The 21,203-nt window shown below is 34.7% G+C and overlaps 1 protein-coding gene across 32 annotated transcripts in view; it reads left to right on the top strand.

Moving 5' to 3' along the window:
- Nucleotides 1–21,203, top strand: part of ZC3H13 (zinc finger CCCH-type containing 13) — a 90,248-nt gene that overhangs the window by 25,178 nt on the left and 43,867 nt on the right. For 19 of the 32 annotated variants that reach the window (XM_078375390.1, XM_078375389.1, XM_078375388.1 and 16 more), the window contains 4 exons: nucleotides 1,599–1,707; nucleotides 9,675–9,814; nucleotides 10,632–10,789; nucleotides 17,346–17,543. In XM_078375390.1, the coding sequence (XP_078231516.1) occupies nucleotides 9,728–9,814; nucleotides 10,632–10,789; nucleotides 17,346–17,543 (443 nt within the window). In that variant the 5' untranslated portion in view covers nucleotides 1,599–1,707; nucleotides 9,675–9,727. Of the gene's footprint in view, nucleotides 1–1,598; nucleotides 1,708–5,799; nucleotides 5,875–9,674; nucleotides 9,815–10,631; nucleotides 10,790–17,345; nucleotides 17,544–21,203 lie in introns of all 32 variants that reach the window. The other 13 variants (XM_078375383.1, XM_078375381.1, XM_035302612.3 and 10 more) reach the window with 1 other exon arrangement.

Genomic DNA, 21,203 nt, shown 5'->3' with positions numbered 1-21,203 from the left:
GGGAGTAGCATCAGAGTCATATTGAAAAATACATTGACAATTCAAAAAGTATAATTTTAATATTTAGGGTAAATAGGAAATATTTCCACACATCACTATTAATGAAATTTATTGATCCATTTCTGGCTCAAATCTGATAAAATAATGTGGCAAATTTACAGATTTATTATGCAGTACCAGCACTACTGCTCTGACACCCTTTTTAACCAGATTTGCAGTTGGATCTTATGTACGTTTAAGTGGACGGAAAGCAGAGCATGTTATTTAATAATTTGGTGACAACCTCCTATTACATATTTTTAGTATAGTTATTTAGTAATTTATATTCGTAGTGGGTTTAATCCATAGAACATTCAAAAGTTGTATGGGATGCAGGATAGTTCTTCACTGATGTTCCACAGAATCTGTTTTAAGGCTAAAAATAAATTGTATTTTTTCTTTTTGTCTTCTGTACAAGTAGAGGGCTTTCTATTTTCTTGACTCTGTACCATTTTTGTCATGGCAGGTTTTACTCTCATATAACTTGTAAATTATCGTCATCAGCCTCTGTTGTCTTACCAGCAATTAAATATGAATTTTGCTAGTAATATTTACAATATGACTTCATGCCCAATATGTAGAATTTAGGGGCGGTTACATACTAGAGTTCTTTAAGAAGAAAATGCCAAAGAGAAATTAATTTGTGTTTTAAGCAGCCAAATTTTATGACTGGTAGTGCTCAGAAAGAAATTTGAACACTTCATATCCTTGTGTGTAAGTGTCTTGCATAGTATTTACAATGTTAGTAAAAGTGAGACTTTTACTGCAATGGAAGGTAACAATTGGATAACACTGGTTACTTTATTTTCTCACCACCTAGTAAAATATGATTTGAAGTTCTTATGTAATAGGACATTTAATTGACTTTTATAATCTGAATTAATTTTGTCCTTTTTTTGTGTGTAAGCTGCTTTTATACCTGGAATAAAATGTAAAACCAGTTTTTTAGCTGCAGTAGTGAGGACTAATTTACTGACTGTTTTAGGTACCATTTGGTTTCATCAAAATGGGTAAAACATCTTTTTGTAAACCTTTATAGTACTGTTAAATGAGTTTGGATTTATCCTTAGGTGTCCAGGAAGATGGTTATTATGACATATATTGAATATGTGACAGTCCCTAGATCAGTTGCTTTTAGAAGTCTGCGGTGAATGCTTTAGTCCTTTTTTTTTCATTTTAAAATATAGTCACTTACAAATCCTTCCATTGTATTTGATTCATTTTAAACTGTCTTTTCCCCGGTGATTTTCACATGGAAACTTAATATGTAGCTGAATGTCACAAACTTGTTGAAGTATTAGATTTGCACTGTATATTTTTACGTTTTAGCTATTTTTTAATATTTAGTTTTTGTTCTTTTGTAAAATAGATGTCTTTTCATTGTGGTGCTAAACTAGAACTTGTCACTTTCTCTACTTAGTGGATAAATGACTATTTACAAAACTGATTCTTTGATGAAACAAAGATGAATGAAATGAAAATGTTCTGTATTACAATAAACTACCTCATATAATTTTTTAAAAGATAGTAACCTGAATGTATGTGTATACTTTTTTTAGAAAGAATCTTCAAGAGGGAGACATAGGGAAAAGGAAGACATAAAAATCACTAAGGAGAGAACTCCAGAAAGTGAAGAAGAAAATGTAGAATGGGAAACTAATAGAGATGGTGAGTTTCAGAATCTTGATTTAAAGAGCAAATTCTGGATTATTTACTTTGTAGAGTTTTTGTGAACTTCAAAACAACTTTCAGCTATGATCTCCCTCATTTCAGAATCATTTTATTGACATGTTTCTATCTTACTCTGTTATAACGCAAAAACTGGCATATAGTAGCTGTGCAAAGGCAGAGAAAGTGGTTCGCATTGCGTATTTTAATTTCCCCTCTACAATTTTATTGTGTAGCAGCATTACAGTCCTTCAGGATTGTATTACATATGTAAATTTAAAAATTCCTAGCATTAAGCTTAAAATGAAATCTAACTTTGTTTTACATAATATATTATAAATGAGATTTTTATATCTTAAGGACCAGGGAAAGTTATTTCCAAGAAATGTTTGACTTTAAAATCAGATGAAGATCAAGACCTGGATTTATTAAAGAAAAATTAGCAAAAAAAATTTTTTTTCTTGAGACACAGTCTCTTTCTGTCATCCAGGCTGGAGGACAGTGGTACAATCATGGCTCACTGCATCCCAGCCTCTTGGACTCAAGCAATCCTCCTGTGTGTAATCTCAGCACTTTGGGAGGCCAAGGCTGGAGTATGACTTTAGCCCAGGAGTTTGAGACCAGCCTGGGCAACAAAGAAAGACCCCATCTCTACAAAAAAACAAAAAAATTCGCTGGACACGGTGGTGCATGCCTGTGATCCCAGCTACTTGAGAAGCTGAGGTGGGAGCAAAATCATTTTTGAGTCATTGTCTTAACAAATAAGCATTTATTTTCCACACTGTGAATGTTTTCTTCACCTCTTTGATGTTCTGAAAGATGGGCACCATAAAGTTGAGCGGGGGTAGAAAATATAAAGTAATTTATGTAATTTTGTAATTATTTTAATAGCTTTGTTACTCTACAGATGACAAAACTAAAGAGTTTAAGAATTTAAACAACTTTCTCAGTGAGAAGCTGAAAACTTTAGACCCTGGATTAGAAAACCAGAGTGTGTAGACCAGTCACTGGTTTTTGCAAATAAAGTTTTATTGGAACACAGTCCATCCATTTGATTACATATTGTCTGTGGCTGCTTTTGAGTGACAGTGGCCAAGTCGAGGCCTCAGGACAGAGAACTGAGAAGCTACAAGACTAAAATATTAACTAGTATATTTCAGAATTATTTCTGAAGACTTGTAGACCAACACTTGCAAAGTACTGTGAATGCATCTTTCCAGTAATTGTTACATCAGCACTTAAAGGAAACCTGTTTCTTCTTTGGACAGTGCTGTCTGTTAAAAAGCTGCTTCTGAGGACAAATAGGAAACTTGGTTTTGGTTACTCAGGATTTCATAATCCAACCTAATGCAGTTTCTACAAAATAGCAATAAAGGCAGCTATACTGTCCCATTTTAGTTGACTAGTTAGTGTATTTAAATAAAATATAAAGATATTTATATTTATAAATATAGGCATATAAACTATATGCCTAAACTTTTTTACTTTCCTTTTATTCTGTGTAAGAGACCTGTTTCCTGCTGTGCAAGGTTAGTGAGTAATTCCTTTGTATTGTAGCTCTGATATATAAATTGTTCAAGTTTAAAGAGCTAACTTTTCCTAAGTACTAAGGAATTACCTCTTAACACATCCAGCATCCTTTCTTTTCATTTTATTTTTTTTGCATAAAAAACATTTAAAAATGTATTTGATACTTCCTATCTTTTTTTCTATTGTCATTACAATAATATTTAATAATTGTTGAAAATATAAGAGGTTCCGAAGAGCCTAAGTCTGTTCTCTCTTTTTCTTCGTAGTAGGTATGCTAAACCTTCTCCATAAATCTCCTATTCTTCCATTTCTCTTTTATGCTATCTACTAAGCAGAGATGATGGAAGTCTTTAGGAGCTCCCTCAGCTTCCTCCTACCACACCTTCAAACTAATCTTTTATTCATACCTAAACTTTTTTACTTCCCTCTTACTCTGTACAAGAGGCCTCTTTTCAGCCCCTATAAGGTTAATGAATAATTCACTTCTGTTGTAGATCTGATTTCCTCCTACCTCAGCAATGTTGTTCATTTATTATACACTCTCTTCTATATCTTTAACATCCATTTTCTGTTCTCCCCGTATTACTGTTAGTCACTGTTCTGCTTATCCCCACTTAACAACTAAATTCTTAAAACAGTTCTGTACCTTACTGTTTCTACTTGTTTACCTGATACTTATTATTCAGTCTTCTGATCCAGCTCTCCACTAAAACTGCTTTTCAAAGTCACTAATGACCTCCTCTTTGCTTAATAAATGAATGTACTTGTTTCTGTCTTAAACGACCATTCTGCAGCATTTGACATATCAAGAGCTCCTGTCTTGTTGAAGAAAAACTTCTCTTTTGGTTTCTATTTGTCACTCTTCAGTTTTGTGTCTTCCTGTTCAAGTCCTTCAGTTTTTTTTTTTTTTTGAGACAGAGTCTTCCTCTGTCACCCAGGCTGGAGTGCAGTGGTGCGATCTCGACTCACTGCAACTGCTGCTTCCTGGGTTCAGGTGATTCTCCTGCCTCAGCCTGTTGAGTAGCTGGGACTATGTGCGCATGCCACCATGCCTGGCTAATTTTTTGTATTTTTAGTAGAGACGGGGTTTCACCATGCTAGCCAGGGTGATCTTGAACTCCTGACCTTGTGATCTGTTCTCCTCGGCCTCCCAAAGTGCTGGGATTACATTTGTGAGCCACTGTACCTGGCCAAGCCCTTCAGTCTTACATAGGAGGCTCCTTATATTCTGTCTGCCCCTTAAATGTTGATTCCCAAGGATTTGCACTTAACTATGATCTTTTAAAAAATCTAAAGTGATTTTGTGTCAAGAGCCTTTTATATAGGAAATTATTTTACAAGGTGAATGTAAATGTCTTTAGTAGGAATTTCTTATGTTTTCCCTTGATTGAAACACATAGGTTTTGACCATCGTGTATCTCTGTGATTTGAAAGTATCTGTTGAGGGAATACTGAAGTGTTAAGTTAGGTGCTCTAGTCCCTGGGTAGTGAGACTAAACTGATTTCATAGACTTACCTTCTGCATTGTCATTCTAAAGCAAGTAACAATCTTAGCTGGGTTCAGAAAAAAATGGTATATAATAGTGTGTCTCAGACTTTCTGGTTTCAGGACACTTTTCTATGCTTTTTCAGAACCCCAAATAACTTTTGTCTTTGTGGATTTTAGGTTTCCATAATTGCTATATTGTGAACCTGGGAAAATTTAAAATATGTATTTATTCATTCACTTTACAATGACATCTAAATATCCAGTATATGCTTTTATGAAAAATAACTATTTTGCAAAGCAAAAAATAATAATAATTGTGAGGAGGTGGCAGTGTTTTGCATCATTTTGCAAATTGTTTTAACATCTGGCTTAATAGTTGATAGCTAGATTTTCTTATCTGCTTCTGCATTCTGTCTGTTAACTACATCACATGTTCTGGAAAACTCCATTATCTACTCATGGGAGAATGAGTACACCAGACAAATAATGTAGTGTTATAGAAATAGTTTGATTTTGTAGAACTCCTGAAATTGTCTCAGTGACTTTCCAGGTAACCTGAGACCACTCTTTGAGAAGCGCTTGTCTCTAGGAACAGCTTTTAAAACTTGTTTTCCTTTTGTCTAGCCATCTTCTTTTCCCACTTTTAATTTTTCCTTCTAGATGAAATCATGCTCCTGGGGCTTGTGTTAGTGACTCCAAAATATGGAGCTCTCAGTTTAGCATTGACCAACTAGAAATCTCCATATGAGTTCTGTATCTTAAGGTCATCACTTTTCCTATCAGACACCAATCGTCCTGAGAGTCATCTAACACTCCTTTCCCTCCACACAGGCATTTACAGAGTTCTGATATTTTTATGTGCCAAATACATTGAAAGCCATCTGTTTCTCTTAATTTACTACTAATATTCTAGTTCTTAAGGTATTTGTTTTTGCCTATAAAAATATTTTACCAAAATAACCTCCTAACCCCATCTCTTGCTTATAGTCTTATCTCCTAATTTATTCTCCACTGTAAAACACGAATAATCTTTCTTAAAAATTTTTTTTTTTTTTACTGAAATACATGTTCAGAGGAATGCACAGTTCATGTGTACAACTCAGTGGATTTTCACAAACTGAACACATGTAGAAACATCACCCAAATCAGTAAGTAGCAACTTAGCAGTTTCCTGTAGTCCCCTTGTGTTTCCTTCTAGTCACTCCTCCCTACCCTCACCTCCCAAAGGTAACTACTGTCCTGATTTCTAGCATCATTGATTAGTTTTGTCTGTTTGAGCTCCATATAAATGGAATTGACAGCATGTACTCTTTTTGTACGTAGCTTCTTTTGTTAACAGTATTATCTGAGATTCAGTCTTGTACTTTATTTCATATATCTTTCATTAATTCCTGTTGCTATATAGTGTTTTATTGTATGAATATGTGATAATTTATCTAGTCTACTGTTGATGAACATTTGAGTAATTTCCAGTTTGGTGTTATTATGCCTAATAAGTTACGGTTACTATTCTTAAACATATTTTTTGGTAAACATGTACAAACATAATGGGTATTCCTCTTGAGTTCATGGTTCAAAGTGGAATTGCTGGGCCATGGAGTATGTATGTGTTCCTCTTTAGTAAATAATTTCAAATAGAAAATAGTGTACCAATTACCCATATGGTATTTTTGCCTTTTTCATCCTAGCTATTCTGAAATTTTGTAGTGGTATCTTACTGTGGTTTTAGTTTGCATTTTCCTAATGAAGTTGAAAACTTTTTTACATGTTCACTTACCATTGTACACCCTATTTTGTAAACTCTCTATTCTAAATGTTTGCCATTCTTCTATTGTGTTACCTTTTTTTTTTCTTGTTACTTAGATGAATTCTTTATGCTTTCTGGATATGAGATTTTTTTTATCAGATATATAAATATATTCCACATATTTTCTCACACTATGAGTTGCAGAGCAGTCTTTTAAAAGAATAAGTTGAATGTTCATTTTATTTCCCTGTTTCAAATTCCCTAATTTCCGATTGTCTTTAGCAGCAAGTACAAATTTTAACTATGCCTATAAAACTTTTGAGTATCTGGTTGTTCTCTGTATTTCCAGTCCCCACTCCAAAGTCTGTGGTTTTATTTGGTTCCTTAAACTTCTTGTATTTGTTCACCATATGTTCTTAAGGACCAGTGAAGTACCATAAAAAACCAAAGTATCATTTCAGTAGAATGTGTGAAAATATTTTAGTTATCTTGGAGGTGAGTACATCTTCCTTAAATAGGGCATAAAACCCAGAAGCCACAAACATTTGATTACATGAAACTGGGAATTTCTGTGTAACTAAATGCAGAAGTTAAAGACAGATGATAGGCTAAAAGAAAGTATTTAACAGGTGTAACATCTGTAAGCATTAGTAAAGACACTATATAGCCGTATAATGAGTTTCTACAAATACATAAGAAAAAGACAGCCTAGTTAAAAAATGAGTAAAAATATATATGTATTGGATAGGTACCTCACAGGAGAAATAGAAATGGTCATTAAATGCTCAACTTTACTTCAGGGAAACACTGATGAAAATAAAGAGATAGGATTATTCTACTCATCAGTTTGGTAGAAATGAAGAATACTAATATTTCCAAGTGGGACTTTATGTTGGTAAAGCAGCTTTGGAGTACAGTTTAGTGATATTAAAAATAAAATTGTATTTATTTTCAGTCCAGCAATGTAGTCTGAGAAATAATGTCATAGAAAAATACTTGTACTTGAACCAAAGTAGATATGAAAATGTTCATTTAAGTCTTTTTGACAGCAGAATATTGAAAACAGTCCGTCTGTCAGAAGGAAACTCCTTCAACTAAGCTATGATTAAGTATGATCCTATTAATGAAATGCCTTGCAGATGTTAAAATAAGGATAGTTGAATTATATCTATGACTTGAAAGATCTTGTTTATAAGGCAGTGTTGAATGGTAAAGGGAAAAATATAAAGCGTTATTTTCATACACATGATACTAAACTATTTCTAAATTTATTAACTGGCTTTAGACTCTTGTTTTTGAATTCCATCCTGTATTATGATTTTTCTTTTGTTGTCAAAATACTGTCAGTTGCAATGTGTGCCTGTCTTGTAATCCATCTCTTACAGGTTAGGAAAACATCTGAGTTTTGATTATATGCGTAAAATAAGTATCTTCAGAATAAAGACTTGAGAACTTTTTTCCTGAGCAAACTATATGAGTTGTATATACTACATTGACTTAGACATATATTTTAACTGCTCAGGCCTCTCGCCCTTGGTTGGATAGTTGAAGATTGAGGACTGAAAGCCAGTTTCCTCTTTCTTTTTTTTAAGAAATGGGGTTTCTCCGTGTTGGTCAGGCTGGTCTTGAACTCCCGACCTCAGGTGATCCACCCTCAGCCTCCCAAAGTGCTGAGATTACAGGCATGACCCACCTCGCCCGACCGGTTTCTTCTTTCTTTTATGTGTTCTGTATTGGTAATATTTCCAGTTACGAATTTTTAGATTGGCAGTGCATTATTGATAATACAGTACCCTCAGAAACACCATTAATTCTTCTTCTCAATTAATTACTCTTTCCTGTGTTTTACCTGGGTATTTGTATATGGAATTTGATTGAATTTAAGAACATAAACCAGATAATTGAGTTCTATTATTCATTGATGTAAAGTCTCTCAGTAGAGTACAAAATAATAACTGGAGATAGCTGGTATTCACTTAATTAAATTCAGTATCTTCATTTTATCTGGTGAAAGCCACATGCTCTTAGTTAAATATTTAGTGGTTACTTTCTGACTGAAAATCATGATTTAGCCAATTTCATTTATTTACTGAAAAATTATCATTATACTCCATCATAAGAGGAGTAATGAAACTTAGTCACACAGGTAGCGAGTATATATAGTTAGCCTCTCTGTCCCCAGTGTGGATGGATAGTTGTCATTTTAATGCGTTTGAGCGAGAGATAACAGTGATGTTCATCTTCTTGGGCTTTAGGCAGTCGAGTAGGACTTCTTACATTTATTGTTCTTTAGTTCTTCATCTTATTTCTTTACCCAAGTTTAAGAAATGATCTAAAGTGCTAGAAGCATAGCTTGAGAAGGCACCTCAGTGTGTGATCAGTCAAGTCCCACATGGTCAGTGAAACTCCTTCCTCTAGGCTTCTGGGCATTCATGGCAAATGAGGGTGATGGGGTTGTGGGCCAGTGCCGGTAACTTCTACATATTTTGATTAAATAGATCTGCAACTACTCTTCCTTTTTGTTTTTAAACCAACCTTCGTAACTTTTTATCAGAAAATATTAAATGAAAATAGAAATACGGCGTCAAATCCATTGAGAAGGACACTTGTAATCTAAGGAAATAGTTCAAATTGCTTGTAAAGAAAATGTTATGAGCCCTTTAAAAATTAGCACATGTTCACATTAGTATTAAAATTAGTTTTAGATGTTAATCAGTTGTCTCACAAATTTTAAAACTGACAGGCATATAGATTGAATGTTGCACACGTAATATAACCTCACTTTATATGATGTATTTTAGTAATGTGTCTTTAGGAAAATCAAGGAGATAATGAGTTACGTCATATGCAGCGTAAAATATTGAAGACTTTGGTACCTTTAAGTCTGAGAAATTCAGCTGAGTGTCTTTTGTCTTTTAAAATTCCATCTCCTAACAAAAAAACCCAACCCCTAGACAACTCTAAATCATTTCCAGAAAACCCAGAAACCTTAAAAATATTTGACTCTTCATAAAGAAATGAACCATTGTGACTTTAACCCTTTATAGACATGGTATCTATTTCTTTTATCTCTTAAAAGTATGTCATTCTGATGAAAGACTCTGCCATTTAGATTTGTATAAGAAATTTGTTAAAAACGTCTCTGTAATTTTTGGCATAGATTATGCTAGTTTCTAACAGTAATACAATTTTATTTTAAAGATTCTGACAATGGAGATATTAATTATGATTATGTTCATGAATTGTCATTGGAAATGAAACGTCAGAAGATACAGAGGGAATTAATGAAGCTGGAGCAAGAAAACATGGAGAAGAGAGAAGAGATTATCATTAAAAAGGAGGTATGATCTTTATTGCAATAAATAGGTTAATAGCAACATTTGTATTGATCGGTAACTCAGCTTTCTGCTACATCTTAACTTATACTAGCATACTGACCCATTGATCAACTCAGTGTATATGTGCTACTCCCTATATATTCATCATTTAATTGTCACATTATTCTATTAGGTAATTAGCAAAAATTTATGTTATTGAATAGGTGAACAAAGCTGAGAGTTTGTTGCCTAGAGTCACCAGCTAATGTAACATGGGGTTTGAATCTACATGTCTGTTTCAGGCCCATGCTATTTCTAGAATGCCTTGTTTCTTTTCCAAAAAGTGAAAACCAGTTAATTTAAATGTAATTTATGATTTTTCTGAGGAGATTTTGAAATTTTATGATTTTAATTTACTTTATTGAAACTGGTATATATTAGGACAGTTTTATCACTTAAAATAATAGATCCAGGAGTCAGACTAATAAATATTAACAGATAGTGGCTATTAAAATTTAAAATATTTATTTTTATTTCAAACTTTTTTTTTAGGGATGAGGTCTTAGCCACAGGCATATTCCACCATGCCCGGCTTTTTTTTTTTTTTTTTTTTTAAAGAGATAGGGTTTTTCAGTGTTACTCAGGCTGGCCTTAAACTCCTCACCTCAAGCAATCCTTTCACCTAAGCCTCCCGAGAAACTGAGATTATGGGTACGAACCACTGCATCCAGCAATAATACTTAATTTTAATCAGAAGTTTGGTGTGATTCTAAAATACTGTAAGCCTTGTTGTACCATAAGTGGAGGAATTTCTGAATTGACTTACTGAATTTTTTTAAAGGTTTCACCAGAAGTGGTTAGATCAAAATTGTCCCCATCACCTTCTCTAAGAAAGTCTAGCAAATCTCCAAAGCGGAAGTCAAGCCCGAAGTCATCTTCAGCCAGCAAGAAAGACAGGAAGACATCTGCAGTACCTTCTCCCCTGTTGGACCAGCAGAGGTCAGTAGGGTGATAAGTAGCATCAGAAGAAAATAGCTTTTTCTGAAGTGATACTAAAAGGAATTATTTCATAGGTTACAGAAGGGTACTTATAATCCATTTTATATTTAATGTAAGCTTTTTTGTTCTAAAAAGTCTGAAATGTTTCCATTAAAAAGACAATTATAGAGATCAATAAAACAAACATTTGTGACACATCTACATATGCTTCAGAGCCTTTTATTTAAGAAATAAAAATAAAAGCTACATTTTCTGTTCCTCTATTAAGTGTGGTCTTTATGATACTTGTGTGTGTGTTTATACTTTCACTAATATGTGTTTTGCAATGTATAGTATTGCTGTGATCTGTTTCATTGTAATACAGATGCATCCTAACTTTGCTTCTGCACCTTGCTTTTTCACTTAACATGTTTTACATTTCTCTACATTGTTACAGATAACCTTAGTTCATGCATCTCAGTATTTATATTATAAATTTATCTACTTTTCTGTTGAACATTTACTTTTCCAATTTTTAAACTACTATGAATTATACAAAATAATTCTTGCCTCTGTACATATTATCAAGAGATTAAATTCTTTATAGTATATACCTACCAGCAGGAATATATTATTTAGAATTACTGTAGAAGCCAGTGAAAGAAGTAAAAATAGGAATGATTTCATTTAGGGACTGAGAATAAGAAGAAGATACATTTTCATTTAATGTCACTCTGAACTATTTACATTTTATTTTAATTAAAGTTCATATCCTAATTTTATTTTATAAAAAATAAACTAAAAATCTCTTCTTTCTAATATTTAATCATTTGACAAGCCCTATCTCTTTGAACCTGTAATGAAACTCATATTTACCTCCCTTCTAGTTTCTAGAGGCTAACCCTGTTTCAGACTCTGCGTACTTTGCCTGGGTTGTTCTGTCATCCTGCTAACTGTACTTAACTTTATGTAGTGTCTGCTTCCCCCCCTACACACATGTAAACATTTTCATTCAGCTGCCTCAAGCCATTTATTTTCTAGACACTGCCAGAGAAATCTTAAAAGGACAATTTCAATTAATTTATTATACCATTGAAAAACTCAGTGCTTTTTTGTGCAGTAGAATGAAATTTAGGTGCCTTAGAATGACATTGACACTTTGGTCTTTTCTTCCCTGTCGGTAGTTTTTGTCTTAACTTCCTCCTGCCTGCCCCCTTCTACCCTCAATTCTTTAATCTCTAGCTCAAATTCTAAGTGTTCCTGTTTCTCTCTACTGAACATAAGTTCTGTTCCCTTTATGTACCTATCAGATTTTGCTTACACCTCCCTGTTGATACTAATTTCCTGTTACAGTATATTTCAGCTGTGACATGTGTCTTACAACCTCTATTAAATTTAAGCTCCTTGAAGATTGGGATCTTGATGGTTCATAGTTCTGTCTTCTCATAGTGTCTACTTGGCATAGAACTTTGCATTGTAATAAGGCACTCAGTAAAGTTGAGTTGATCCTCTCCTTTGTTCTTGTGATTGAGTAAATAATGCAAAGGGATATTGAAGAAGTTGAATGAGCAGCGAGTGATAATGATCTACTCTACTTGCTCTTATACTCTTGGCTAACTAATTATATAACTTTCCCTCAGTTTCAGTCGTTCCCCAATAAACTGCATGCTGGAAATACCCTTTCTTCCTTTTCTTGTCTGTTTATAGAATATTTGAAATTTAATCTTCATACAAAGTTCTGATAACTGTTTAAAGGAAGAGTTCGTTTCATCTTTTATGTACAGTTTCTTTTACTGCTTTATTAGTAGCTCATCCTTTTCTAAATATTTGTCATGAATCATCATTCGCACTGGTTTAATTACTGTGTTTCTTGCATTTGACTATGTTGACTTTAAGGTGGACCATTAATTTAATAATAATGAAGGACCTGTGAAAACACTATGTTAAAAATATAAAGAAAACATTGAAGAGTATAGCGTTTTACTTTTTTGAGTATAGCATTTCTTTAGCTCTACAGTTTACATTGCCTAGAGTGTGTCAAGTAATCATCATTTAATTTTATTGCTGGATCATACTATAAACTGAGAACATACTAAGCACATGTAAGGATTAAAATTTCAGTTACAATTTAGTGGAATATTTCAACCATTGTCAACCAACTGAGATGTGACAATCAGGTAAACAAACTTCTTGGTCTTACTAGGTTTTCATATTAAGTGGAAAGATACAATTACTGACAAATTATACTTTTCCCTGAAAGCTGGCATTTTTCTTTGGCATTTATTTTGAGATTTAGTCTGATAGTAAGATTTGTCTTGATATGTGAGATACAGTGTAATCTAAAATATATCACCTATTCTGTCCATCTGCAGTTTTAATCTTAGTTTTTATTAGAGGAATTTTTCTTTGTACGAGAATATTAAGAATGTCAGAAGCTGATCTAAAACAATAGTTTTGAGGAGAGAGAGAAAGGATTAACAACTGATAAAAGTACACAGGTGAGCTCTTTGCCACAAGTAGGAAGTAGGCTCTGTTCCACTGAAACAACAGTTAGGTGACTTTTAAAATGTTGAAGATGTTGATTTCAGAATACCCAGAAACACTTTTGGCCTCTTCACTCGGAAAGGACTCTGTGTTTTCTAACCACATATACTTTTGATGGTAATGTGAGGGAATTCTGCCCTTTAGTAGGTGTATTAGAATAATTTGTGTTGTGATTATAGCTCAGTCCCGAAATGTCAGTGGTTTATAACACAACAGAAGGTTATTTCTCAGGTAAAGTCCAAATGAGTGTTTCTGATTCACAGGTGGTTGTCCCATATATGGAGATGGAGTAACCTAGGCTGCTTCTGACATGATTCCACTTTCTTGGGTTTTCAAGGAAAACAAAGAATGGAATGTACAAAGAAAACTTGAAATTAAGTGTTGCAGTTATTTAGCTCTATAGTTTGTAATTGCCTGGCATATGAGAGTCCTTTGAGATTTGGGCCTGGAAGTGGTATACATCACTTCCACTTACATTCCTTTGGCCAGATCTTGCCCACTTGGCCATGCTTAATTTCAAGAAAGTGTAGATAGTATAGTATGCCATAGTATTGTATGCCACTGTGCTCGGAAGAAAACTTTGGCAAACACTCAGCTAGTCTCTGTTACAGTGATAATGTGAAAATAGTTTGTGTCAATAATTCATTTGTTGTTTAATCATGAAAGTTTAAAAGATAATTTGGAAACAGATGCCAACTATTGATTAGTTTTTATCTTTAAAGTAGAAAAATATCCAGAAATACAGATATTTATCACATATCTGTTAGGTAGATAAGAAGATTGAGTCATCTCATGAATATACAATGAGATGTGGCTAATATATTTAGTTGTTGGCAGAAGACAAGGATGAAAAGTAGATGTAGTCATCATATTTTAATAATTTCTTGCTTGTTCACATGGTTAACTCTATCAATGATAATAAGAAATAGGGATGAGGACTAAGAGAGCTACATTTTCTGAATGCTTACTATGAGTCAAGTGCTTTTAAAATATTGCCAGCAATTTTGAAGTAGATACTATTTATTTTCTTACAGCTAAGAAATCTTGGGACCTGAGAATTCAGCATAATAGGAAATAAGTTCTAGGATTTTGGCTTAGGTCCTCATTTATAAATATCAATACAATAGATAGTGAAATTCATAGGTAGTGAAAACTCTACAGATGTATGAAAAAGGCTACTTGCAAACCCAGTACCAGACTGAACACTAGGAACAGATGACTTACACAGAAACATTAATACAGAAAACAGGAACAAACTTAAATTATAGATTAATTTATAAGTTGAGTCCAATTTGTGCGGATATTGCATTTACAGAATGAAAGCACTTGATCATGGGAAAAAAATCTGAATGACTATATTTTATTGCAGGAGACTGGAGTTTTATTATTAAATCAGTCTCCTCAAGCATTTGGGGATCAGAGCTTTAAAGGACAACTTGGTGGGGGGACGGCAGGGAGACTGGGGGAAGCCAGTGAGCTGGGAGTGCTGATTGGTCAAGTCAGAGATAAAATCATAGGGAGTCAAAGCTGTCTTATTGTGCTGAGTCAGCTCCTGGGTGGGGGCCACAGATCACATGAGCCAGTTTATTCATCTGGATGGTGCCACCTTGAACAACAATATTTTAAAAGAAAAAATAGTTCAAATAGAAAATAACAGAATAGGACAGTTGCAGTGGTCTAAAGTAGGCAGATCTCTTGAGCTCAAGAGCTTGAGACCCATCTGGATGTGGTGAAACCCTGTCTCTGCTAAAATACAAAATTAGCCAGGTATGGTGGCATGCACCTGGATTCCTAGCTACTCTGGGCTGAGGCATGAGAATCACTTGAGCCCTGGAGGTCAAGGCCACAGTGAGCCATGATCATGCCACTGCACTCCAGCCTGGGCAACAGAGTGAGACACCATTAAAAAAAAAAAAAAAGCAAAACAGTGAGATTGCCAAGCAAAATGTGTACTACTTTAAAATGTTCTGAATATAAAGACAGATTTAAGATCCTGAAAAAGCAGGAAAAACGGAAATGACAGAGAAATCTAAATTGAGTAAAGATCCAAGAGAGACAGTAACTATATAATAAAAAGAACTACAGAGACATGAGTCACAAGGAGAAGTTATAAAATAAAAATAGAAATTGAATAAAAAGTTTGAAGTTTCAGATTAAAACAGTTCATTTAGTGCTGGAAAATATTTTTTAAAAATGCCTGTACTTAGTGGAAATCTTTTTCCAGTGAGTAATTTTCAAGGGATTATGTTCACAAACAGGACAACAGAAAAATTAGCTTACCTGAATAGCAAAAAATTTCATTTTCTTTGGATTTCTTACCTACAATATTAAATGTTACAAAATGTTTTAACTATAGAGCTCTGAGGCTAAAAGGATTTTGACACAAAAATGTTATATTCAGTCAAACTTGTTAAGAGGCCAAGGCAGCCAGTTTTGAATGTATGGGATCAAAGTTTTACTGCTTACTTAAAATTGCTTAAAATGCCAAAAAGAGGCACTTAAAGAACAAAGTCTGTACCCAAAAATCAGTTACAAGTAGATTAAAGACAAATGTGAAAGGCAAAATTACAGAATTTTAGGAGACTGTCTTTGTGACCTCAGAGTTGGGAAAAATTTCTTAAATAAGATTCAAATATTTATGATGAATATATACTGACAATGGTTGGTATTTTATTTGTAGATGATATAATTGTGTTTTTTAAATAGTGATGAAAACCTGGAAGCCACCTGAAAAACTATGAAATTGTTTTAAAAAGTTTTGGAGCATCTATTCAAGGAAGTTTTATACAGTATATAAAAATGATTGCCTAAATCTGCTTTTTTAAAAATTTTATTTTGAGATGGAGTCTTGCTCTGTCACCCAGGCTAAAGTGCAGTGGCGCGATCTCAGCTCACTGCAACCTCTGCCTCCCAGGTTCAAGTGATTCTCCTGCCTCAGCTTCCCGAGTAGCTGAAATTACAGGCACCCACCACCAAGCCTGGCCAATTTTTGTAATTTTAGTACAGGTACGATTTCACCATGTTGGCCAGGCTGGTCTCCTGACCTCAAGTGATCTGCCCACCCTGGCCTCCCAAAGTGCTGGGACTACAGGCATAAGCCACTGTGCCAAGCCTAAATCTACTTGTTACAGAAAGATGTTCACACTATGTCTATGTTGAGTATTTAAAAATTTTACAAAATATTGTAGTAGGACATTCCATGAATGTGTATGACACACACACACACACACACACACAGCCATTTCCAATGATGAGAGAAAATAGTTATGACCATATATGTATATATATATGATTTGCACATATTTTCCCCCATTCCATGAGTTGCCTTTTCACTTTGTTGATTGTGTCCTTTGACATGCAAAAGTTTTAAAATTTGATGTAGTTCCATTTGTCTATTTTTGCTTTGTTACCTGTGCCTTTGGTGTCATAGCCAAGAAATCATGGCCAAATCTAGTATCATGAAGCTTTCTTCTGTATTTTCTTTTGGGATTTTTATAGTTTTTGGTTTTATGTTTAGGTATGTATTTTACGGCTTTTTTGTTGTTCTTTTAATCTGATAAAATACAAAGGTTAAGCTTTTACATGTGACTATCCAGTTTTAAATGAGTAGACAGAGAAAGAGATATGGCAAAAGTATGTAAATATTCAAGATGTTAAAAATAGTTCTCCTTGGGTTGTAGAATTATAGGTGATTTTTTACTTTTTCTACTTTTCTATATGTCTTTAAAAATCCAGTTTAAACAGTCATTGTATTAATATATTTTCTGAAAGTCTCTTTCTATTTTACCTGTATCTTTTCTCAGAAACCTGCCCTTTAATATGATAATAAGCACTGTTAACAAAATAAGTATCAAGTAAATTAATTCTTCACCCATTTCTGTTAGTTTTTTTTTTCTTCTTCTGTATATTGGTTAGTAGTATATAGATTAATAAAAGGTGAGTAGTACAAAGGAACGCTGCTGTTTTTAAGTGCTTTAAAAAATATCCTCTTGGCATATTTGAACCTCTAATGATAGCTTTGTCTTACCTTCAGAAATTCAAAAAGCAACCAAAGTAAAAAGAAAGGACCACGTACTCCTAGTCCACCCCCTCCTGTACCAGAAGATATTGCTCTGGGGAAAAAATACAAAGAAAAATATAAAGTAAAAGACAGGATAGAAGAAAAACCAAGAGATGGAAAAGACAGAGGACGAGATTTTGAAAGACAAAGAGAAAAAAGAGACAAGCCACGGTAAGTAGGATTGTATGTTATTAGCAATATTAACTTTTGTAGAATATAGAATATTTACTTTTCAGAAGCTTTGGGGCATTATTATATTGAGTTTTTAAGTTTTGTTTACAATAGTGTGTATGGTTATTTTAATAATTCCCATAATTATCTATTATGAGTCATGGATAAATTTAGTAAACATTAACTTTTACACTTTATTTTTGAATTTTTTTATTGTGGCAAAAACCATAAAATGTATCATTTTAATCATTTAAAAGTTTACAGTTTAGTAGTGTTAAGTATGTTCATATTGTGAAACAATTCTCCAGAACTTTGTCATTTTGCAAATCAGAAACTCTATATGTATAAAAAAGTATTCCCGGAGAACATCATCCTCAGCAAACTGACACAAGAACAGAAAATGAAACACCGCATATTCTCACTCATAGGTGGGTGATGAAAAATGAGAACACATGGACACAGAAAGGGGAGTACTAAACACTGGGGTCTATTGGGGGGAAAAGGGGAGGGCCAGTGGGATGGGGAGGTGGGGAGGGATAGCCTGGGGAGAAATGCCAAATGTGGGTGAAGGGGAGAAGGAAAGCAAAGCACACTGCCATGTGTGTACCTACGCAACTGTCTTGCATGCTCTGCTCATGTACCCCAAAACCTAAAATCCAATAAAAAATTAAAAAAAAAAAAAAAGAAAGTTAGCTAGGCGTGGTGGCAGTTACCTGTAATCCCAGCTACTCGGGAGGCTGAGGCAGGAGAATCCCAGAGACAGAGGCTGCAGTGAGTCAAGATCATGCCACTGCACTCTAGCCTGGGTGACAGAGCAAGACTAAAAAATAAAAATGTGTTTTAGAGAGATCAGTTTGGTTGTTGTAACAACAGGATGCTATTAAAATAGTCCAAACAGGAAAGTATGTAGGCCTGAATTAGGGCAGGATGGTAGGCATGGAGAAGAAGAGATGGATTTAAGAAATATTGAGATACTTTTGATAAAATTGTTGATTGGGACTTGAGAAGAATTAGCCAGCATTTACCAAGCACTTCCTCCATGCTGGGTATTATGCTAAAGGTTTGCAAATGCAATGCCATTTAATTCTCAAAACTCAACAAGGTAGGTATTTCCCCGCCTTTGTCATTGAGAAAAGTAAGGCAGAGAGAGGTGAAGTAATTTGTCCAGATCACACAGCTGGAGATTGGAAAAACTGGCTCCAGACCTAAACCCCTATCCACTGGGTCAGAGAGACGCCCAGATATCTGTATTACATAGAATCACACCCAACCTGAATTCCATGTTCCTTCATGGAGCTTCTGGTCAATGTTTTTAAACTTCCTTTCTTCTTTCCTTCCTTTCCTTCCCCTCCTTCCCCTTCCTTCCTTCCTTTCTTTCTTCCTTCCTCCTCCTTCTTCTCCTCCTTCTTCTTGTTCTTCCTCTCTCTCTCTCTCTCTCTCTCTCTCTCTCTCTCTCTCTCTCTCTCTCTCCCCCCCCCTCCCTCCCCCCCACCCGAATCTTGCTCTGTTGCCCACGTTGGAGTGCAGTGGTTCTATCTTGGCTCATGCAAACTTTGCCTCCCAGGCTCAAACGATTCTCTTGCTTCAGCCTCCTGAGTAGCTGGGATTACAGGCATGGGCCACCACACCCGGGTAATTTTTGTATTTAAAAAAAAAAAAAAAAGTATTCCCTTCCACCTTTCCCCAGGTCCTGGTAACTATCATCCTATTTTGTGTTTCTGTGAATTTGACTGCTTCATATACCTCATACACATGGAATCATACAGTGCTTGTCTTTTTGTGACAGGCTTATTTCACTTAGTGGACTGTCCTCAGGGTTCCTCTTGCTGTAGCATGTGACAAGGCTGAATCACATTACATTGTATGTGCATGCCACATTTTGTTTATCCATTCATCCTTTTGATGGATGTTTGGGTTCTTTCACCTCTTGGCTATTGTTGATAGTGCCAAGGTGAGCTTGAGTGTGTAAATAATCCCTTTGAGACCCTGCTTTCAGTTCTTTTGTGTAGATACCCAGTAGAATTTCTGGACCGTATGATAATTCTATTTTTAAGTTTTTGAAAAGTCTCCATACTGGTTTCCATGGCAGTTGAACTGTTGTACATTCCCACCGACAGTACACAGTGTTCCAGGTTCTCATACTTTCACCAACACTTATTTTCTGTATTTGTTTGTTTTATAGAAGAGGTGTGTTTCTCATTGAGGTGAGGTGTTGTCCCATGAAGGTTTTGATTTGCATTTCTCTGATGAATAGTCATGTTGAGCATCCTTTCATGCGCTTGTGGGCCATTTGTATATTATCTTTGGAAAAATGTCTCTCTAATTCTTTGCCCATTTTTTTAATTGGGTTGTTTGATTTTTTTCTGTTGAGTTCTAGGAGTTTGCTGTATATTCTGGATATTAACCCCTTATCACAGATAAGATTTAAAAACTATGGAATAGTTTTTCCTATTCCATAAGTTGCTTTTTTTTCACCCTGTTAACTGTGTCTTCTTGACATGCAAGAGAATGGTTAACTGGAGCCTTCACAGTTCTTAAATATGTTTTCTTGAAATATACTCTGTATTTTACTCAGTCCAGCAGGTGTATTTGTGAAAATTACATGTAAATATTCTTGCTGATTGACATTATATCAGTAAAGCCTTTAGCTTTCCCTAATGGTTCTTTGTACTTTTATTTTGGTATTTTGACCAGCAAGTCTCTTGAGAGATGGTTCTTAACACATATTCCTAGGTAGTTTATCATTTTAATGGTAAAAACATTTGTATTATGAGGAATTGAATATTACTCAGGCTAATCCTTCATTTTCCAGTTTTTCTCCCTAGGTTATCCCTAAATCGTATGTGTAGAACTCACCGGTTAACTTAATTGTGTAGCTAAATCTGAACTTGGTTGGTTGGTTGGTTGGTTGGTTGGTTTTGGTCTAAGAACATGAAACAGTCCGGGTGCAGTGGCTCAAGCCTGTAATCCCAGCACTTTGGGAGGCTGAGGCAGTCGGATCACCAGGTCAAGAGATCAAGACCATCCTGGCCAACATGGTGAAAACCTGTCTCTACTAAAAATACAAAAATTAGCTGGGCATGGTGGCGTGCGCCTGTAATCCCAGCTACTCAGGAGGCTGAGGCAGGAGAATTTATTGAACCCGGGAGGCAGAGGTTGCAGTGAGCGGAGATTGTGCCACTGCACTCCAGCCTGGCACCTGGCAACAGAGCGAGACTCTGTCTCAAAAAAAAAAAAAAAAAAAAAAAAAAGAACATGAAACAACAGAGCTAGGAATACAGGAAGATTATATAAATACTTGATCTGCACACACTGGAGTTCTAAAGCCATATGTGACAAGGTTGAAAAAGGACATTTTGCTTTAGGAAGAGGTAATCTAATTACCACAGTTTTTAGGTAGGGCCGTTCTTTTCATTTGTCTCCATTACTCTGAATAAAGAAATTACAGGCACTCCCATTTTATTGTACCTTGCAGATGTTGTGTATTTTTCCAAATGGAAGGTTTGTGGCATCCCTGCATTAAACAAGACTATCAGTGCCATTTTTCCAATAATGTGCTCACTTTGTGTCTCTTTCACATTTTGTAATTCTTGAAATATTTCAGGCTTTTTCATCATTATGATATCTGTTATGGTGGACTGTAACCAGTAACTGTCTACA

Source organism: Callithrix jacchus, chromosome 5 (genome assembly GCF_049354715.1).
Source record: "Callithrix jacchus isolate 240 chromosome 5, calJac240_pri, whole genome shotgun sequence".
Classification (NCBI taxonomy): domain Eukaryota; kingdom Metazoa; phylum Chordata; class Mammalia; order Primates; family Cebidae; genus Callithrix; species Callithrix jacchus.
This window is presented reverse-complemented; position numbering and strand designations above follow the sequence as displayed.